Raw genomic sequence first — 22,793 nt, forward strand, 5'->3', positions numbered from 1 at the left:
AAAACTGTAAGCATATGTAAAGTGCTGTTATAAGTAAGGTTGAAAATAGAAAGCAAATTAACTGTATTAAAAGGTAACATCACTGCATGAGTCATAGCTTTGCCATTGATTCTCTTTGGACAGCTTTATAAAAAGCTCAACACTCATGTGGCCTTAGTTGGGATGGAAATCTGGAATGATAAGGATAAAATAAAGATAACCCGAAATGCAAGCTCCACCTTGGAAAATTTTTCTAAATGGAGGGGGAATGTGCTCCCGAGAAGAAAGCGCCATGATATTGCTCAGTTAATCACGTATGTATATATTGTACTACGTGTGGTATTTAGTGTAGAAACTTTTTAAAGTTTTAGCGAAGCAAGTGATATCTCAGGCTGTAAGATAATAGAAAGTCTTTTACAGTTAGAGGATTAAAATATTGAAAGTACTCATTTGGTTTATGTTTAATATGGTCTATAAGATAATAATTTATCAATGACTTATAAGAACATTTCTGTTTTTATTGATGATACAGAAAGGAAAGACAGGCTTAAATAATGGGGATTTAGATTCAGTGTTTTAAAATAACTCATTTAGCTTTGCATTAGATGACAAACTTTTAGGATAGAAATAAAATTGAATATTATATTCCAACTTCACATCTCTACCATCCTGCTAGAATGGCTAATTTAAAAAAGGGAAGGAAATTAATGAGTATAAATTACACAAGAGTTCTGAGCATAAGCTTCCAAAGATATCAAGACAAATCTGCTGCATAGTTTGCCAATGAAAGCAGCAAAGAGTACTTAAAATTAATTGAGTTTCACTTCCTAAGAAAACTGTGGGTGGCCTGGGAAATAAATGGACTAGGTTTGTGAGAAGTAATATTCTGTGCTGCTTATATATCATTGCATAACAAATCAGCCCCAAATCCCTGACTTAAAATAAGCCTTCATCACTTACATGTCTAATATTTTGCATGATAAGGCAGGAGCAAGGGGGCTGGTTGGTCATCTTTTTTATATGGAAACTTTCATGAGGTTAACTTGGAATTCTTCCTAACTGGCAGTATCAGGGGGTTTGGACTTACTGCAAGGTGGCTAGCTTTCCCCATGAAAAGCCTTCTAAAATTTGATCCAGGAGAAAGCTTCAAGGCTTGCTATGGTCAAATCTTAAAAATCAGTGTCATTTTTAGACTATTTTACTCATCAAGAGAGTGTCACTGAATCAACCCAGACCCAAAGGGAATCATTTCATAGGGTGTGACTACTGCAAGGTAAGCTTGGGCACTTTCTTTGAAGACTAGCCGCTACAGTTCTTTAATTTGGAAATGTAAGTTCAAGACTCAAGGACCCCCCAAGAAAGAGGTCACTTTTCTGGATAGGCTTAGTTATTTTCTAAGGTCTCCTGGTTAGAAAGAAGTAAGGGAGTTCAGTTCTTACCAAACTGGATCCAGAATCATGCTCAAATTGTGGTGTATTCCATAGTGTGAAGTAATAGGGTAGAGCGATGAAGATTATAGACAAGGGAACACATGGAGAGGATAAAAAAAATGGCAATCCAACCTCAAGTGTAGATGCCCTATATAAACCAGAATAAACACAATAAATAAAATCATTAAATATTAAATAGCAGGAAAAAATGTCCCTCCAACTTATATATTGCAAGTCTTACCATTCACCTGACAAATAAACAAAAGGCTCCTAGACATAATGAAGAGGAACCAAATTAGTTAACTCCAGAATGGGATAGATTTTTTAGTAGTGAGAATTAGAACTGGGCAAATACAGTCTTAAGTGTAAATAACTTCGCAATATCATTTTAAAAGGAGATAGAAATATAACAATCTTTTAAAAATTTTGTATAAAATAGAAGATATATAATATTACAATACATAAAAATATGAAAGTAAAATATATAAATATAAAAGTATAATTTCAGAATAGCAGATATCTGAAAACCCCATAAGGAATGAAAAATGAAGGTCTCTAATTTTCTCTTTTTGCATGACAAAATCAATACTCTCCATCTTTGATATTGGTAAGTGGGAAAATATGGGTTCAAATTTTATGTAAGTACATCTACTATGAGAATTTAATATGTAACTTCCTGCAGGTAAACCAAGGCCAGGATATTCAACAGAGAGAATAATAATAAAGAAAAGTTCATGGGATCATTACAAATTGAAACCAAAACAAAGCAAAACCAAACAATGAAATTAAATTACCTTGGGTCAACATTTTATCTATGTAAATAAATGTAAATAGTTCAAGATATTCTTGAATAGGACAAATATTTCAATATTATAAACGCTTCAATAACAGAGTACTTTCAGAATGGACCTAACTCTGTATCCTTCTGTAGCTAAAAACACTAAAGGAAACCAAAAAGTAAATGGATATAAAGTTATATGAAGAAAATATAAATTAAAACAAAACATATGGGGCAATACTAATTATCAAAATAAGATATTTATTAGCACAAAAACACACTTTATTTTTTGACAAGGGATGGATTTCACAATGAAAAATGTAATTATGAATGAGAGATATAAAAATATTAAAACCAAACATTTAGGCAGTTGGTTTTCTGGTGATATGAGAATCACTGCGTTAAAGAAAAATCCCTCCTGCTAATTACAGAACTGAAGGGAATATCAAAGTGGTGATTCACAATGTGAGTTTCTCTGCTCATTATTTAGAATTTTGAATGAATTGTCTATGGAAAATATATATTTGAATCATAATTTATTGTATCAATTTCATTCTTGCAGTGCAACAAAACTCTCTGGAACCACTGTGGGTCTGGCTTTCATGTCTACAATGTGTTCTCCTTACCATTCTGTCGGCATTGTTCAGGTTGGTTTGGAAACATTTGGTTCTACAATCCCAATCTAACAAACGTTGCTTTTGTTTTCTGAATCTGTTGAGAAGATCATGTAGTTTTTCTCCTTTAGTCTACTGACATGGTAAATAATATTGATTAATTTCAAATCCTGAATCAATCTTGCATATCTGGAATAAACCCAACATGGTCATAATATATTGCTGGATTCAACATGCTAGTATCACAAGGATTTTGTGTCTATAGCTGTCTTTGCCTATAATTTACTTTTTCAGATATTGCTATTAGGGTAACTATCAGCATAAATCTGGTCAAGTAAAATTATGTCTTCCCAACTCTTCAATTTTTTTTCAACATTTGAGGAAAATCAGTATTAGTCTTTCCTAAAATGTTTGATGCAATTTATTAGTAAGACTGTATAAACCTGACATTTTCTTGGTAAAAAGATTTTCAACTACATATTCAATCTTCACTCAATAAAGGACTCTGCAGGATACCTACCTCTTCTTTGAGTAAATCTTGATAGCTTGTGTCTTTAAGGAAAGTTTTCCATTTCATTTAAGTTGACATGTTTGGTGATGATATGCCTCTATTATGCCCTTACTATCTGTAGAAACTGTAGTGATGTTCCCTCTGTCACTCATGATAAGAGTAATTTGCATCTTATTTTTCATGGTTAATCCGGTTAAGGTTAAGAATTTATCAATTTTATTGATCTTAAACAGGTTTTGCCTCATGCTTTCTCTGTTCTTCCTGTTTTCAATTTCTTTGATTTCTGCATTTCTTCTGTTTGCTGTATATTGAATTTTTCTATTATTGATTCTTCTGTTGTTGTTTATTTCTATCACAGTCTGCATATTCATTTGTTAGGGCTGCTATAAAATACCACATACTGTTATAAGCAACATAAACATATTTTCTCACAATTCTGGAGTTGTAAATTCAAGTTCAAGGTATCTGCATGTGTTTCTTCTGAGATCTCTCACTCTTTAACTCACAATTGGCTACCTTTTTGCTGGAACCTGACATGGCTTTTTTTTTCTGTCCTTATACATTGCTGGTGTCTCTTCCTTTTCTAGTAAGAATAGCAGTCTTATTGGATAAGGCCCCCACCATTCTGACTTTTTTAACCTTAATTACCTCTTTAAAAGCCCTATCTCTCAATGTGGTCATAGTGGGGACTAGAGCTTGAATATATGAATCTTGGGAAGGCACGTTTGTCCCTAACAGTCTGAAAACATTGAATAGAATTGAAGTATTTTAATTTTTTTTGAGGTTTGTTCTTAGTCAATGTTGCATAAAAATCTGGAAAATACATATTTTCTGATGTTGTTAAATGGAATGTCTGTTATCAAAAAATACTCAGGTTTTTTTTAAAATCTTTATGCAAAGAACGTGTTTAAGTATCCAAGTATAATTGTGGATTTGTTTGCTTTTTTCTTCAGTTCTGTAAGTTTTCACTGCATATATTTTGAAGTGCTGTTGTTAAGTGAATACACAGTTATCATGTCTGTTGGAGAATTAATGCACTTATTATTTCTTCCTTTCCCCTCTCCCCCGAAACATTCCTATTCGAGATCTACTTTGCTTAATAGTATAGTTGCTCCAGCAATTTCTGGCTAAAGTTGCATGTTGCAACTTTTCCATACTTTTGTTTTTATTATTTTTATGTTATTATTATATTACATTTAAAGAAAATTTCTAGTAGACAGCAGGTATTTAGGTTTTACTATTCCATCTAATCTGACAATCTCTTTTCTAGGTATAATTAAATCATTTGCTTGTAAATAAGTATTGATATTGTTGGAGTAAAAATCTTTGATATAGTCTATGATTTCTGTCTTTAGGTTGGATTGGGTATTTAAAAATAATTTCATTTTTCTCCATTACTAGCTTTTTATTAATATTTGCACTTGTTTTGTTATTTTATGGAGTTTATTATACTTTTCTGCTTGTCTGCTTACCTTGTAATAATATTAAACTGCTTCACATATAGAGTAAGGACTTTTCAAGAGTACACCTCTGACTACTCCTTTGCATCCTTTGCGCTATCTTCATATGTCTAATTTTACATGCAACTTAAATGTACAGTTTGTGGTTGCTCATTTTTTACAGTGTATTTTAAAGTCTTTAAAAAATAGTTTTATGTTTACCTTCACTTTATCTTAAACACTCTTCTTTCTTGGAAAATGTTTCTATCTAGTATAACTTTTCCAGAGTGAATTTTTTAGTATAGAATGAGAAGGCTGAAGCTAAAATTAGTCCTTCTATTGCATGACAGAAAAAATATTTAGTTATATCCTGAGTGCTAATTCAGTTTGCAAGCCAAAGTATCTGTTTCTTTGTTCTTATCCTTAGGACCACAGTGACAACATGCTTAGAGTTGCAGGGACAATGGCCCATGAAATGGGCCATAACTTTGGAATGTTTCATGACTCCTATGTTTGCAAATGCCCTTCTACAATATGTGTTATGGACAAAGCATTAAGGTGAGCCCTTATGGGAACATGCAATTTATCCCTGTTTTGGATTCACCTGGGCTGTGATATGGGTTTCTGTGTCACCTTCAACAACATGTTTAGGCTTTTAAATTACTAAGTAGCAGTGTCAGGGCATAGTCATGATTGTGTCTGTACCAAGTCACCTTATATCTCATCTATATGAAACATTATTATTAACTAAGATACAGTTTAAGCTATTGTTTCATGTTGTTGAGATAACTTGTCATCTTATTTTCATCTTATACTAGACCTGGCTTCAGAAAAGCATTAGAATTTAACAAATTTTCAATAAATTCAGAATGAATTTGTAGCAGGGAAAAAAGTTCTACGAGAAAAACCTAATTAAAGGATAAATTTCTCATAAGTGATGAAGAGTCTATAAAGAGTTTACACATTTCTGACATGCCTTCACAAAATTGGTAGGGAATATTATTTCTAAAAATCCCTCAAAATTCATACAACAACAACAAAATGAATAACCTAATCAAAAAATGGGCAGAAGATCTAAATAGACACTTCTCCAAAGAAAGTGTACAAGTGGCCAATAGACTCATGAGAAAATGCTCATCATCACTTATCAGGCACATGAAAATCAAAATCATGAGATACCATTTCACAGCTGTGAGAATGGCCCTTATCTTCAAAAAGACAAGAAACAACGAGTGTTGGTCAAAATGTGGAGAAACAGGACCCCTGTTTCTCCCTGTTACATTCTGTGGGAATGTAAATTGATGCAACCTCTATGGAAAACTGTGTTAAGGTTCCTCAAATATTTAAACCTAGAGCTAACATAAGAGCCAGCGATTCTATTTCTAGGCATCTATCTGAAGAATGTGAAAATACTAATTCAAAAAGATACACACAGTTCTGTGTTCATTGTGGCACTAGTTACAAGTCAATATATGGAAACAACTTAAGTGCCCATCAAAGATATAGAAGATATGGCATATATACACAGTGGAATACTATTCAGCAACAAAAAAGAAGAAATCTTGACATTTTGACATGGATAGAATGTGAGATAAGTCAGAAGGGGAAAGACAAATCCTGAATGATTTTAGTCATATGTGGAATACAAAGAAACAAAAACAAACAGATGAAACAAAACCAAAACAAATCCCTGAATTCTGACAAAAGAACTAAGGTTACCAGAAGGAAAGAGGGGTATGAGCAAATGATAGAGGGAGTTCAATGGATTGTGGGTGGAAGGCTATTAGTACTTCAGTGGTGGGTGTGGTATGATAACACATATTTGAATAAATGTGAACCTGTACTCCTAACACATATAATGGTGTACAACAATGGTAACTCAACAAAAAAAAAGGAAAAAAATAAGTCCCATCATACTTTGATATATTAATTCCCTCTTTTGTATTTCCCTCTCTGAAATCACTCGTTAGTCTCCCATGCTCTTCGCAAAGAAGAGTATATAACTCTTTCATCTCTCAGGTTATTGTTCCTAAATGTTACTTCATTTTTAGACTTCATCTTTATTTGTATAAAAAGATATTGTGTCCATAGGAAGGAATTATTAATTAATGATTATTAATTGTTAGACATGTAATAATTACAATTTTACTACCTTTAAGATATCACAACCAAAACAACATAAGGTTGAGTACATTTGTCTGGGTAAGTCAGAAGCATTTTTATTTTATTAAATAACATTCTGAATATGACCTTGAGATATGCCATATTTGCTCTTTAAGTTTGTGTCCACCCAGGCACACAAAAGAGCTCATGCTTTCGTGAGCTCAGTGGGTTAGATTGGAGCTCTGGGGCAAGATTGGGTGTATCATGTCAAACATCTGACGTTGCTCTGATGTGCTCCGCTTTGTCTTTGCTTATCTTCACAGCTACTATATACCTACGGACTTTAGCTCTTGCAGCCGTGTTAGCTATGACAAGTTCTTTGAAGATAAATTATCAAATTGCCTCTTCAATGTTCCATTGCCTACAGATATCATATCTACTCCAATCTGTGGGAACCAGTTGGTAGAAATGGGAGAAGACTGTGACTGTGGGACCCCTGAGGTACCAAGTCCTTTTGAAAAAGATCTAGTTTTTCAATTGCCAAGAAGATATTGTATTGATTATGTTCACCTGTAGGTATTTGTCAGGCCTGCTTTCCAAAAATGAAACATGAATGGCTTAACAGACCTTCTTAATTTCCCTGGGTTCCTTCCCCAACCCCTATCTATAAATTCTACTCATCATCCAAGAAATAATCCAAGCTTCTGTGCTCCTGCACCTACTGAGCAGTTAATCTCAGCACAGCTGGGTGACGGTGCTCAGAATGGAGACTACTTGCCCAAGATCACAGTCCTGGCAGGAGGAGGAGTCACAACTGTCATCAGGTGTGGTTGTTTCTGAGTCCCAGACCCTGCCCTGGGTAGTAGCCTTCTCTTACTGCTTCAGGAGTCAGGAATTGTTATCAGAAGTGCCTTTCCTGAGCCCAACCTGTTCACAGGGTGCTGTATTTATTTATTTATATAAGCACTGGGTACAGTCAGAAGCACGGGAAGGTGAGAGAATTCACCAGAGTCAGAGCAGGGAGCAGAACAGGCCATATGGTACCCTCCTCCGGTGGCGGGGGATCTAACCTGCGCTGCAGAGGCTGCAGGCAGCTTTGCAACCCAGCGCTCAACCGCTGCACCACCAGAGGAGGCCCTGCCCCATCTTATAAACACTTAATGTGAGCAATACTCAAGCCTCAGTGGAGTGCCCTTTTAGTAATTTCAAAATGGTATTACAAATTTATTCAACCTATGAGGAAGAATAACCTTCCTTATAAGTATATATTTCACTTATATTTTAAATAAAATCAGCTGTATTAACCCTAAAACTTTGTAAGTTTCATCATGATTCTTCTCTATGGGGATCTAAATGGGAAGATTCTCAAGTATGAGTTTTCCCAATGCCTTAGTTCAAGTGGCTGATTCTTTGGATATAAGGGAGGGAAAGCAAGGCAGAGTGTATTACTTTACACAGAGTTAATTTAAATGTCAAAAATAAAGAACTATAGATTTTCAGTACATGTTCTAGAGATTACATTAACTGTTGGGTGGGTACAAAACTGATGAGTTGAACTATGTTTTAACATTTAGACAAATTTTATTTTTAAAAAGCTCTTTTTTTTCCTTCTGCTTTCTCTCATATTTTACCAAAATGAGATCATTTCCAGTGTTACTAAGGAAGACTAGGGGCATTAGAAAAGATGTTCAATTTTTTTTTTAAGGATATAAGAAGAATATAAGTAGAATATAGATAAATGATAAACCAACCACCAGTTTTTCTAAAATCTTAGTTTTTTTTTTAAATGTTATACTGTGTTTCATCTTTTATTTTCCTGATTTTTTTCAAGCTGTAAGGTCTGTGAGATGCATAAATTATATTAAGATTTGTGCTAAAAGGAGGCCAAAAAGAAATCCCACATTTTAATTTGTTTCTGATATTTCTTAGGAATGTACCAACATTTGCTGTGATGCAAAAACATGCAAAGTTAAAGCACATTTTCAGTGTGCACTGGGAGAATGCTGTGGGAAATGTCAGGTAAGATTACTGTTTCATTCTATCTTAATTATGATGGCCCTGGATTTTTTCTGTATTTTAAAGCTCAGGGATTGTATTTAATGAAATAAGCAAAGCAATATTTTTCTGTCTATGAAATTGCGCTATCCACTAATCCAGCCCTCACTTAGTGCTTTACAGACATAGCCTATTTGATCCTCCCACAACCCCTTGAGGAAAATATTATCATATCATTTTTATTTTGAAGGAGCAAAGTACAGAACAGAAAATCTACTAAACAACAGAGCCACTACTCAATAGTAAATTCCACGTAAGTGTGGCCCCAAAGTCCATGTCAGTCTTCCCAACCTCTTCTGCTCCTCATGCCATCTGGCTTCTTAAACCAAATCATATAGCAGTGATTGCAAATTCTTTGATATGTTTAGTGGAAAAACTTATTTTTAAATAATGAGGGGGCTCCCTACCTTCAACTTTTAAAGTCACCTCAGGATGAAATTCTTAGGCTAAGAATATTAAATGAGAATGCTGTGTTATTTTCTCAATGGAATTTTTTTTCTTGGACTCCTAAAAGCAAAGGAATGATTTTTCTTCAGTTAGTACAAAATTTTATACATTAGTAACTGTGGGATGAATGTGTAAGTATGAAGATGGTATCCCAGGTTATGGGCCGTGTTTGGGATAGAATTTTTTTTTTCAATGTCAGAGGGAGAAGAAAGAAATACAGGAGGCCAAAAGGAGAAAATCTGAGAACTTAGTTATAATTCAACAAGTGCTTATTAAATGCTATTGTTAGATAAAAACAGTCTTTGACCTCAAAGAACTTATTCCATTAGGACAATGATATGCACACTTGAACAGAAGAAAATATGTGATTAAATTCCCAGGTTAATAGTATGAGTTTTGTTTCATGCCTTCCACATATATTCTCACTTAAATTTCACAATAAACCTCATACAGAAGATATTAGAGTAGGAAATGGATTTTCAGAGGGATTAAATTTGCTTTCTAAAGATAAATACCTGCCACTAGAGCAAGATTCAAACCTGTATCTTCTAAATTTGAATTCTAGGCTCTTTTCCTATCACATGCAGAAAACAGGAGCAGCAATTTGCATTAAAGAAGTCAAAAGAAACTTCATGAAATGTGAGATTTCTAACTTAGTCCGAAAGCAATAAACAGATTTAAAATAGGTATACAGAGAAAGAAAAAAAATCCAAATGAGAAGGCTAAAAGCGAGAACAAAGACAGACAGAAGGTGTAAGCATGGTCTGTGTGACAGCTGATGAAGGTGAATCTGACCAAGGCAGTGGCCATTGCATTTGGAGGATCTCATAAGCTCCAATTCAAATTTAGATTTTCTTCTGGGTCACCAGTATAAATATATTGAATTTTTTCTTTTCTTCATTTTTTTCCCTTATGAGAGCATGTTTGATTTCTCCAAATAGGGAAAGAGATGCTTCCAGTGTACACACAGTTCTCTTCAAATTCACTTTCAAATTACAATTTGTTCTAAGATTGCTCTAATGATATAAAGATAGGGCTTGTAGTAATAAATTGCAATTGAATTAATATATCAAATGACTCTCTCATGATAAATTATTCCATAGGAAGAAATAGTCAAATATACAATAAAAAGAACTCGGAGTTAGGAAATGTGATGCCTGGGAAGGTTTCCAGAACATGCTGACTGAGCACATGTAAACTTATCTTTGTTAATACAGAAGATTCATGTCAATAAATCTCTGAAATTGTAGGTTTAAATCTCCAAGAAAATATTACAAAGACGGAGTCAACAAAAAGAGTAATAACTTCCTTCTTTGCATTTAAGATGTTGCTTGGTTTTATGCACTCTTCTCATTGACGTTTCTGTAGTGTTGGTACTACCCATTCAGAAATATTGATTGCCTTAAAGATTTAACAGCCTTGGTTAAAGTCAAAGAAGTGATATTGTAAGATAGCTTTAGTTTATACAAAGCAAATGTAAATTTGGGTAGAATGATAGAATGATTGGAATGGAATGATTGTCAAAGACCAAAGGGAAAACATTATGTATTAATAATTTGAGAGGTTGGGTGGAATATAGATTACTCTCCTTCTTTATTCCCCTACAGTTTAAAAAGGCTGGTGCAGTGTGCAGACCAGCAAAAGATGAGTGTGACCTGCCAGAAATGTGTGATGGTAAATCTGGTATTTGCCCTGATGATCGATTCCGGATCAATGGCTTCCCTTGCCAAAATGGAAAGGGCTACTGCCTCAAGGGGTCTTGCCCCACACTGCAGGACCAGTGCACCCAGCTGTGGGGATCAGGTAAGAGCAGACTCCAGCATTAAGCACTCCTTGCCTCCCTCTGCAAATTCCTGTCATTCCAGGTGATACATCATGACTAAAGCAATATTCTGCTTCATTCTCCTTTCTTAGATTCTGTATTGTTGCTCAAAATCACAATTATGGATGTTGTTTTAAATGAATAAAAATAAGACTGGCCCAGTTAAATTTATACTTTACAATTTTTAAAGGTGTATCTTTTTTTTAAAGATTTATTAATTTATGCATACAAGAATGGGGGTACAGGCCAGAGATGCAGGGGTGAGACAACTCACCAGAGACAGAGTAGGGAGCAGAACAGGCAGACTGACTGAAATACACTGCTGAGTGGAGCAGCAGGCGAGACAGGAGGGGTCTGCTGTGCCATGTGGGTATCTCCCTGGCTGGGATTAAACTCGTGCTGCAGAGGCTGCAGATAGCTTCATAGGTTGCATCTTAACCCCTTGCGCCACCAGGGAGGCCCCTAAAGATGTATCTTATGTAATATTTTAGGTGGACTTACAATAAAAAATAATTCTGTTTATCTGAGAGTCAGCCTGAATTTCCACAATTTCATTTTTTAATAGAGAATTGGAAAAATGCATGTACAATCTAAAAGGAAGCTTCTGTAGTCTTTTCCTTAGCAATTATAGCTAGGAATATTAATTTATAAGGTTTTTCACTCAATTATTTTTAAATGATGGTACATAATTAAATTGGCTAGTTCAAGAATAAGAAACAGTCAAATAAATTATAGCATATGTAGCCAATCCAGTACTTAATAGCTTTGTTATTATTTAATGCCTTAGGGAAAGGAAGCAATTATATTGTTTTATTGTTAATTGGGATAAAGTAACTTATAAAGCAGCTTGATACTGAATATGGCTATATGAACAATACTTTTTACAATATTAGAGTAATAAATCTGAAGTTTGGGATTAATGATATCCTTTTTCCTAATTATCTATACCTCATTAATTATTTCATTGATGATATTTATTATAATAATAAAGAGCCTATATATGTTCTAAAGATACAGTGAGAACATTCGGTAATAAATGATCATCCTACCTATTGAAACATGAAATTCATTTAAAATGGTTTGAGTTTAAAAAATTATAATAGGTTTATTACTTTTTCTTGAAACCATTCAGTGCATTATCTTCAATTTCTAAAATTAATTGTTTTTTTTGGTGTTTTTTTGTTTTTTGTTTTGTTTTTGTTTTTGTTTTTTTTGTGGGACCCTCGCCGGCGGCTGGGGAACAAACTAGCGCTGCAGAGGCTGCAGGCAGCCTCACAGCCCAGCACTCAACCGCTGCACCACCAGGGGAGGCCCTCTAAAATTAATTTTAACATAGTTTGATGGTTATTCACAGACTAGATTCAAATTTTCCTGGTCTTACATTCTGATCTTAAATGGGGACAATCCAGAACAGAGAAGGAACACAAGTGTTAGACTTAGGTAGAAATGGGTGTAAAATCAGATCTTTCTTTCTCTGTATGATTTAATCAATACGATCCTCCATTTCTTTGTAGATAGATGGGAATGATGATAATAATGGTTAGTACATACTACTGACCAGCAACTATTTTCTCTGTTAAAAAATATATATATATATATTTAACAGCATTGCTCATTTTGTACAGTGTATGCTTGTATGCTTTCTCCTCTCAGGTATATTCCCTGTAAAATTCCCACCACCAATTTACCCATGAACCATCACCATTTTTGATCCCTCTGCCTCCCCCTCCCTTGCAGAATGTCTCTGATTTATAGTTGCCTACTTATTTTTTTATTATTGTTATTTTTTTTCTTGATCCCTTATCTAGTCCCCTGTATTCCTCCTATAAGTGAAACCATCTGATATTTTTCTTTTTCCTCCTGGCTTATTTCACTGAGCATAATCCCTTCCAGTTCCATCCATGTTGCTGTGAATGGCATAAGTTTATCTTTTTTGATTGCTGAATAGTATTCTGTTGTGTATGTATATACCACATCTTCTTGATCTAGTCATCTATTTTTGGGTATTTGGGTTGTTTCCATATCTTACAGGGAAATGCAAATCAAAACCACAAGGAGATAGCACCTTATACCAGTGAGAATGGCACATATTAAAAAAACAGGCAACAAATATTGGTGAGGATGTGGAGAAAAAGGAACTCTTCTACTGGTGGGAAGGAAAACTCTCTAACCACTATGGAAAGCTGTGTGGAGTTTCCTCAAACTACTTAAAATGGAGCTCTACCATATGACCCATCAATTCCACTCCTAGGAATCTACCGAAAGGACACAAAAACATTAATTCAAAAGGATACCTGTGCTCCTCTGTTTATTGCAGCACTATTTAATATCAATTATTGCAGGCAATATTTCTAAGAATGGTCAATTGGTTTAAATTAAAATAGTGCTTCTAATGATGGTTTTATATATATCGCTAGTCCTTTGTAACATTGGATTTCTTATCTCTTTTCTTTTCAAATATGTCCCTACTGATCATGCCTGGTCTCAGGGAGCCAGGTTGCTGACAAATCGTGTTATAGCAGGAATGGAGGTGGGTCGAAGTACGGGTACTGTCGCAAAGTCGATGGCACACGAGTTCCTTGTAAAGCAAAGTAAGTGCCCTTATTGTTTGAACCTTCCTTCTCCATAGACTTAGGGCAGAAGCACACCCCAACCACACATTATGCTTTATTCATTTAAATTGAAAGTAAATTTGAACATCATTCATTTGATAAACATTATTGAGTGACTATTGAGTGAGCCATGATTAGGCTAATTCTGGGTTTTTAAAAAATCAAGTAAATGATCTCTTTCTTCAAGTCCCTCATGTTGAATAATTCAGAGGATACCAAAGTATGCATTGTAGAACTGAATGCATATTTGAGCAAAAACATGGTTTTTCATTTAATATTTTCTATGATGATTCTAGAGTTAGATGAAAAATCAGTACAATGTTTGTATAGTTTTATTTAAGCTTGCCATGGAATTACATAAGGAAAACTCTTAGTAAGAGAAAAGATTGAGAATTACCTAAAGAATTTATTTTACTTTTCATATTTATATTACGGAAAAAATTACAAAAGCTACCAAGCTATTCTGCATACAAATTGACTTAATAAAAAATAATAATAACAGTACAAAACACAACAAAGCAAAAACGGACAATTATAAACCAGCAACATCCTGCAGGGCAGGAGGAGGGAGAGGGGTCAGAGGGAGGGAGGGAGGAGCACAGGGGACTGAGGTGATGGTGCACGGGTGCCTTGGGGAAGGAAACTCTATGGGGACTACACCTGAGGGGGTGTGGGGGGAAAATAAAATGAAACAGCAAAGGAAAAGACAAAAATAAATAAAGTATCTCATAATCTTTAAAAAAAAAAACTTAAACCAGAAAGTAAAAATGGAAAAATCATATTTGAATAAAAGAAATTTAATTTTAAAAAGTGACTTAAAATTGTAATGGATTAACCTCTGTATCTGCTCTAAATAATATATAGCAAGAGGTCAAGCAAGATCAACATTTTTCAAAGTGTTTTTTTTTTAAATACTGCATGGGAATCTGCAGTATTTTGCTTACATTCAATGCTTTTATTATTAAGAAGAATGGGTGAATTGATATTAAAGAGAACTAGCAATCTCTGCTGCAAAGAGAAATACCTTTAGCTACTTACTGATGGTCAGAAGGCTGATTAACATGTGCATAACAATGTATTTTGAAAGGTGGTATTTCAACTGTAGCAAATTTTGGCTTTTCCTCAGTGATGTCATGTGTGGGAAATTGTTCTGTCATGGTGGATCAAATAACTTGCCCTGGAAAGGACGGATAGTAACCTTCCTGACATGTAAAACATTTGATCCTGAAGAAAACAGTGAAGAAATAGGCATGGTAGCTAATGGAACTAAGTGTGAAAACAAGAAGGTTAGTTCAGGTTGACTTTTACTTAAAATACTGTGTTGTCAGAAAAATCATGATGCATTTTTCTTTGAATGACTTTTCCAACAATCCAGTATCCTTTTTGGTTTTTGTCTTGTCTTATTGTTTGTTTCTCGTGGCCTTCTTTTGTATCAAGGAGCACAGCTTTCAGGCAATGTGTATGCCATTCACTTATGCATGCATTCATTTCTTTAGTGGTATTTAATAATGACCTATTGTATATTCAGCACTATGTCATTAATGTAGGAAAATTTTACTGTCCCCAAATCAGTAGGTTTTCAATGATAATCATTCTGATAAGTATAAAGAATTTTTATATAAATGAACATCATTTTAATATTGCAGATCAGATGACATTAACATGTTTTCCATGATTTTTTGTTTGGGATGGATACCTTGTATCATGTGCAATGCTGAACTCAGTGCTAAATATTAAGTCTTTATTTTTTTAAAGATTTATTTATTTATTTATACAAGCACTGGGTACAGTCAGAAGCACAGGAGGTTGATAGATTTCACCAGAGCCACAGCGGGGAACAGAACAGGCAGACCAAAGAAACACACTGCTGAGGGGAGCAGCGGGCATGGCAGGAGAGATCTGCGCGCATGTGGGACCCTCGCTGGTGGCCGGGGATCGAACCGGCACTGCAGAGGCTGTGGGCAGCTTCACAGCCCAGCGCTCAACCGCTGCGCCACCAGGGTAGGCCCTAAATATTCAGTCTTTACAATAACAAAAACAAAGAGAAACCCCACCGACTGGGAGAACATTTTTGCACACAACACTAATGATAAAGGACTGATCACAAAAATCTACAAAGACCTGATGAGACTCAACAAAAAAACAAAGAAAATAATCCAGTCAAAAAATTGCGCAGAAGAGGGCCTCCCCAGTGGCGCAGCAGTTGAGCGCTGGGCTGCGAAGCTGCCCGTAGCCTCTGTAGTGCTGGTTGGATCCCCCGGCAGCTCCCCGGCCACTGGAGGAGGGTCCCACATGGCACACAGACCTCTCCTGCCACCCGCTGCTCCCCTCAGCAGTGTACTTCTGTCCTTATGCCTGCTCTGCTCCCAGCTCTGGCTCCGGTGAATTCTCTCACCCTCCCGCGCTTCTGGCTGTACCCAGTGCTTGTATAAATAAATAAATAAATCTTTAAAAAAAAAAAAAAGTCAATATTTAAAAAAGAAAAAAAATGGGCAGAAGAGCTAAAAAGAAACTTCTCTGAAGAGGAAATGCAAATGGCCAACAGGCATATGAAAAAATGTTCAACATCACTTGTAATCAGGGAAATGCAAATCAAAACTACCATGAGATACCATCTTACACCAGTGAGAATAGCACATAGTAAAAAAAACTAGCAACAACAAATGTTGGTAAGGTTGTGGAGAAAAAGGAACTCTCCTGCACTGCTGGTGGGAGTGCAAACTGGTCTAGCCACTATGGAGAGCTGTGTGGAGATTTCTTGACCTACTAAACATAGAGCTTCCATATGATCCAGCAATTCCACTCCTAGGTATTTACCCAAAGGACACAGAAACATCAATTCCAAAGAGCACTTGTACCCCTATGTTTATAGCAGCACTGTTTACAATAGTTAAGCTTTGAAACAACCCAAATGCCCAAAAATAGATGACTGGATCAAGAAGATGTGATACATATACACCATGGGATATTACTCAGCATTCAAAAAAGATAAACACATGCAATTTGCAGCAACATGGATGGAGCTGGAAGGGATCATGCTCAGCAAAATAAGCCAGAAAGAAAAAGAAAAATACCAGATGGTCTCACTCATAGCAGGAATCTAGAAAACTTAAATAAGGGACCAGGAAAAAGAATAACTATAAGAAAGTAAAAATCAAAATCAACAAATAATTATGAACCAGAGACACTCTATGGGGGGTGGGGGGCAGGGAGGGGAGGGATTGGGGTCAAAATAAGGGGGTCGCAATTGTATGGTGAATATAAAAATAAAATATATAATAAAAAAATTCAGTCTTTAAAAGCTGGACTTGAGATTGAGTAAGGAAATCACCCACAAGGAATGCAGTAAAATGAGGAAATCTTTAAAGATCCTTTTAAAAATCTTTTATAGTAAAATTACTTAGATATCATCTTCCTAGTTCCTAAAGGATACTGTGCTTTCCCTATTGGAAATATAAGTTTGTAATAGCAATAATGGTTAAACTAAGATTACATTCCAAAGAATCAAGTTTGCAGAGCTGAAGCCTTTGGACTTGAACATCAGCTTCATCTTCACATCTCTTTCAGGTGTGCATTAATGGAGAGTGCGTGGATATGGAGAGGGCCTACAAGTCGACGAACTGCTCTTCTAAGTGCAAAGGACATGCTGTAAGTTCTGAGAATGTTTCCCTCAGCCTGCTCATCCGTACATAATTTTATGTCAGCTTTGATGATGTTAAAGTAGTATTTCAACATTAAATGGTTAAAATTATTGGTCATTTAACACTAAGTAGTTTGGTTTGCGGTAACTCTTTTCTAAAAAAAGAAAAGACAAAACTAGTAGGCAAACTATAAATAATCAGAGACATGGGGGGGCAGGGAGGGAGAGGGATCAAAACAGGGGAGGAAAGCGCACAAGGCACTATGGCAATGATGCACGGGTGTCTTGGTGGTTGGAATTTTATGGGGATTACACTTGAGAGGAGAAATCAAACATTGTACAAAAAATGAAAAATGATATAAAATATAAAAAGAAATGTATTTTTTAAAAAAGAAAAAAAAGCTTTTCTCAGAACCTAATACTGAAATGTTTATTATTGACTCAACCACTATGTAGCTGGTACAGGCTGTGAAGCAGGAGTTATTCCCTTTTCAGATTGGCTTTGGTTGAAGATGAATAGGGACTGTGCTTGGTGGTCAGTGTGAGGTGGAAACTAACAGGATCTTTGCTCTCCTAGGTGTGTGACCATGAGCTGCAGTGTCAGTGTGAGGAAGGATGGGCCCCACCTGACTGTGACGACTCCTCCATGGTCTACAGTAGGTGACACTGCCTTCTAACCTGAGAAAACTGTTCTTTTCTTCCAAGCTTTCCTTTTCATTACATAAGATTTATTGCCTCTTTTTTCCTCCTCTTGGAATGTCTATTCTTTAGACCTTGAACTCACAGTATTAATTTTCATAGTCCCTTTAACAACTTTTCAATCATGTTTTCCATGTCCTTATACCAAAACATTTCCTCAGAGTTTGTATCTGCAATCTTGTTTTCATTTCCCCAATTTTCTTGCTTTATGATTCTTCCATATCATAGCAGCTTTGACCTAACATGCACTGAGATTATTTTTTGTAGGTTTGATTATATTTTCTGAATTATCTGTACTTCTTTGAGGTTTGATTATTCTGTTTTTCAGAACAATCTTGCGTTTCATTATGATGTTTTCCTTCAGGATATGTGACCCTTAGTTGAATGTAGTATTAAGTTGATTTGAATTAGATCACATGGGTTTTCTTTGCATGATTGTGTGTTTGTGTACCTGATGATGTCTAATATGAAATAACTGAGGCTATACTTATTTTGTTGATGTTTTTAACCCCTTTAAAAAATCATTGGTAGTATTTGTACTTACCTGCTTTTAGACTTGCTGTGTAATGAAAATTTATCATCTTGTTATGCTTGGGTGTTCTCATTTTCTTGATTGCTGTCCAGTAAGACTTTTCAAAATGAAGATTTAGTTTTTTCTTCAGTTTAAGGAATGTTTCTATTATTACAAGTTTTAAAATGGGTTCTGTTCCACTTTTCTGGTCTCATTCAGAAAGATAATTTATATGGAATATAGTCACTGTGTGGCCTTCATGTTGTTTGTTTTTATATCTCCTTATGGGAGATCTGACTGTTAGCTCTATAGGTAGGCAGGCAGGTTTCCATACAGGTCACTGGGTAGGAAACAACCAGGGTGGGAATTCCCACCTCCAAATTGCCCTAAGGAGAGGATGCTTCAATGCATTTACTCACAGAGAGGGTTGTACTTGCTCAGCTCTCTCCTGATTCTCCCCTCTTCTCATCTGCGGGCATCTGGAATTAGCCTCTGTTCTGCTTCAGGCTCGTAGGTCTCCCCATTGCTTCTAGGGAGCAGTTACTAGGGCTTTGTCCTGAGTTGATTCTTGTTCTATATACACAGGGGATGGGGATGGGGATGTGTGTGTGGGTGGGGTCGGGGGGTACCTGAGTGAATCATCTTTCTCCACCTCAGACTCTTTTTTGATTTCCTAGGAAAAAATAGCATCTACTTCTGATGATTGGGCTTTTTAAAAGTTTATTGATTCTTTGTTATACTTCCCAAGAAAGAATAGCATTATTTCCAGTACTTGTAGCTATAGTTTACTCTTTTTCTGTCCCCCTAAATTTTTTATGTCCTATCTTTAATTTCTAAACATTTTTTACTATTTTTCTAGTGATCTATGATTTTATAAATTACATCAAACTAATAAAAAGAGAATAACAGACAAAGCCTGATGATTAGTTTTAATTAAGTAGCTATTTTAAAAGCATGTAAGGAAAAATAAAACTAATGGACTTTATAGGGATTATTTAACAACAACAAACAAATTGTGTAAATATATACAAACACACATGCTATTTCATATTTGTCATCAGGATTTGGATAGGGTAGGGGGATAGATACATAAACATAATCAACTCTTTTAATTAAAAATCTCTTTAAATGACTCATTTAATGCATCATTTGAAATCTCTTTCAAGGCTCATGAAAAATACTTTTAAATTATGACTTCACTCTTCTGGAAATCTTTGTGTGAATTTATCAATTTGCTAAATCATCCCTATGAGTAAATTCTTTTTTCGCAAAGGATGTATCTAATTAAACTTCCTGAGATTGCATGTATAAGAATTTGTTTCTTTTGCTAATTAGAAAGCATGAACTGTAGGTAGGGTTGGATTTGATTTTTTGAGTCATAGTTTTGCTTTCACAACTTTTTGGAAGTAGATACTGATAGCTAATGTGAAATAACTGAGGCTACACTAATTTTGTGAGAGCAAAAGAATGGTATTATATCTATAACTTTGAATAGTACGTTAAGGAAAATAACATATAGACCCAGCAATACTTGTTCAAACCATTCCTAATTCTCAGGGTCATTAACATTTTTTCTATACATAATAATTCCAGTCTAAAGTAAACATCAGAACACTTAGTTATAGCTTAATTGGTTTTCTTATTCACGGTTTAGCTACTTATTTGCTACTGACAAGAAAATGATTAAAAGCTTCAATTTCTTTTTCTGTTTTGTTCCAAGAATGGATTTTTAAAATGTTTCACTCTTGTTCTGCCATCCTTTATATTTCATATTCTCTCTAATCTCTTAGCTCATCTTCCAATTATTATGAACACCTTAGAATTTGTAGTAGTATTGTGTTTTACTTACGTCATAATAAATGTTGCATATAGATTTCCTTTTTACTTCCTCGATCCAAATATTATTACAATCATCATGGTCAACATACATGTTCATTTTACTGGCTATGAGAGTTTTTCCAGGGAATGTATATTCTTTGAAGAGAAGATAGAACTTGTGCTAACTAAAGAAATAAGGGCAAGCATGATAAGTGTATGTGAATTTATCATATCCTCAGTAGACTTGGGTTCTCTTTTTTGCAGATTTCTCCATTGTGGTTGGGGTGCTATTCCCCGTAGCGGTCATATTTGTGGTGGTTGCTATAGTAATCCGGCACCAAAGCACCAGAGGAAAGCAGAAGAAAGTCCAGAGGTAAACCTTCATCTTGCTTTGGGGAATTTTTTTACCTCTGTTGTACTTTAACTTCATGGGTATGACCAAATTTGTAAATTTAGTTTTGGTTTCATTCAAATACTCAAAGCTAAGTATGGGTACATTTTTCTTAGACCAGCGTCTGGGTCTTTTACTGAAAAATCCTTTCCAACAAAATGTGTCTTTCTTCTGTTAATTGCTATATGTATAGTTATAAGAGTAATAACAACTCATTATTAAATATTTTTTACACTTAAAAGAAAACAGTATGTAACATTTATTGATCACTATCTTTGTGACAAGTGCTGTGCTAAATCCTTTCATATATACATTATCTTATTCAATTTTCTCAGGAGCCTCATGAGGTCATAACTATTCTGTTTTGTAATAAAATAATGTAATATATTCATGTTTAAAATAATCTGACAAGGTGAAGTATTTCATATTTTTATTAATATGAAACAGAAGCTCAGCGACCTTGACCAACATGTTCAAAATTTTACAAAGTAAGTGATAAGCCTTGACTTGAACTTAGATCAGTCTTCCACATATGACCTCAATACTACAATATGTTCCTAGCATTATTTAAATATTAACTTATTCACCCCAAATGGGCTTTCAATAAGTATTGAATGAATAAATCATTAATAAAATGACAATTTATATAAGAGTTGTATTCAACAGCATTATTAGGACTGAAGGTTCTGCAGAAAATCAAAAAGAAAGTCAGTGCTGGCGATTGTGAATTTCAGGAAAAGGAAGCCTGATGCATTTCTAGGGAGCAGATGAAAACCCCAGTCAATAAACAAGAATGGTACAGTGGACAAAGGAAGTTGGTAAACTTCTATTGAGTTGTCCCCTCATGGTACAGGAACCGCTAAGTCAAATTATCTGATATGCTTTTCATACCCAGGCCACCATCTACCAGTGGCACCAAAACACACCAACGGAAGAGGAAGCTACAGACAGGGAAGGCTGTCCAGCCCCAAGAGGTGAACCATAAACTCTACTACATTGGCTCCAATTTGTGATTCTCTTACTGTGGTCATTCTGACCTTTATCTATCATTTATATTCAAATCCACCCTTCTAGTTAGTATACAGTAAGGACTGTGGTTTCTGCAACAAAACATTTAGAAAGTTCTCTTTTGTCTGTTGTTAAATGCACAAAAGTCTCCTTAAAATGCAGAGGTTGGCTTGCTGGGGTTCACAAAATGCCAAGAGAATAAAGAGAACAATTATGGCAGATGCCAAGTACCCCCACCCCCTTTGCTCTCTCTCTGTGACTTCACCTTAATTTCCCATTTGCAACAATAATGTATTTTGTGTGACATATGCTTAACGACTGGTTATACTCTACAGGTTTAGAGGTTTTATCTGAGTTTGCTTTGTGGCAATGGCAATGTTAGTAATTTCTTTGATGGAGACTGGACACAGCAGAAGGCAGCAGTTGGGCCTCAGTGATTTCTTGTCTGGTCTCTTGGTGTCACCTTAGTTCTGATCTTCAAGGCCCTGAAAGGGCTGTTTGTTTGGAAGCTAAAGCTAGGAAACTTATTTCATTTTAAAATATATTTTCAGATGAGGCAGATGAAGAATCATGCCCCAGATGTGCCAGTAGAAGGCAATGAGCCTCCAGCTTCTTTTGTGAGTTATCAACTTTTCTAATATTATTACTTTCAGTCTGACCTCAAGGAAATACTAGTGAAAGTTGTAACCCACAACACCCAACTGTATCTCAGGAAATCTGTGGACTATTAATATAAAATACACATTTTTCTGCCAAACTTTTTTAAAATATAAAATGTGAGGATGGGCCTCCCCGGTGGCGCAGTGGTTGAGCGCTGGGTTGCGAGGCTGCCCGCAGTCTCTGCAGCGCCAGTTCGATCCCCGGCCACCGGCGAGGGTCCCACAAAAACAAACAAACAAACAAACAAACAAACAAACAAATAAATAAATAAATAAA

The 22,793-nt window shown here is 35.3% G+C and overlaps 1 protein-coding gene across 1 annotated transcript in view; it reads left to right on the top strand.

Annotated features, from left to right (window-relative positions):
- ADAM28 (ADAM metallopeptidase domain 28) overlaps positions 1 to 22,793 on the top strand; it is a gene marked incomplete at both ends in the record, with an annotated part of 98,656 nt that overhangs the window by 74,470 nt on the left and 1,393 nt on the right. The window contains 13 exons of the mRNA XM_084245570.1: positions 124 to 293; positions 2,750 to 2,834; positions 5,179 to 5,309; positions 7,178 to 7,355; positions 8,784 to 8,873; positions 10,964 to 11,159; positions 13,667 to 13,769; positions 14,917 to 15,076; positions 17,358 to 17,438; positions 18,008 to 18,086; positions 20,723 to 20,831; positions 21,745 to 21,823; positions 22,409 to 22,474. Of these exons, the coding sequence (XP_084101696.1) occupies positions 124 to 293; positions 2,750 to 2,834; positions 5,179 to 5,309; positions 7,178 to 7,355; positions 8,784 to 8,873; positions 10,964 to 11,159; positions 13,667 to 13,769; positions 14,917 to 15,076; positions 17,358 to 17,438; positions 18,008 to 18,086; positions 20,723 to 20,831; positions 21,745 to 21,823; positions 22,409 to 22,474 (1,527 nt within the window). The remainder of the gene's footprint in view (positions 1 to 123; positions 294 to 2,749; positions 2,835 to 5,178; positions 5,310 to 7,177; positions 7,356 to 8,783; positions 8,874 to 10,963; positions 11,160 to 13,666; positions 13,770 to 14,916; positions 15,077 to 17,357; positions 17,439 to 18,007; positions 18,087 to 20,722; positions 20,832 to 21,744; positions 21,824 to 22,408; positions 22,475 to 22,793) is intronic.

The sequence above is a fragment of the Talpa europaea genome, assembly GCF_964194135.1.
Source record: "Talpa europaea genome assembly, chromosome: 10".
Lineage (NCBI taxonomy): Eukaryota > Metazoa > Chordata > Mammalia > Eulipotyphla > Talpidae > Talpa > Talpa europaea.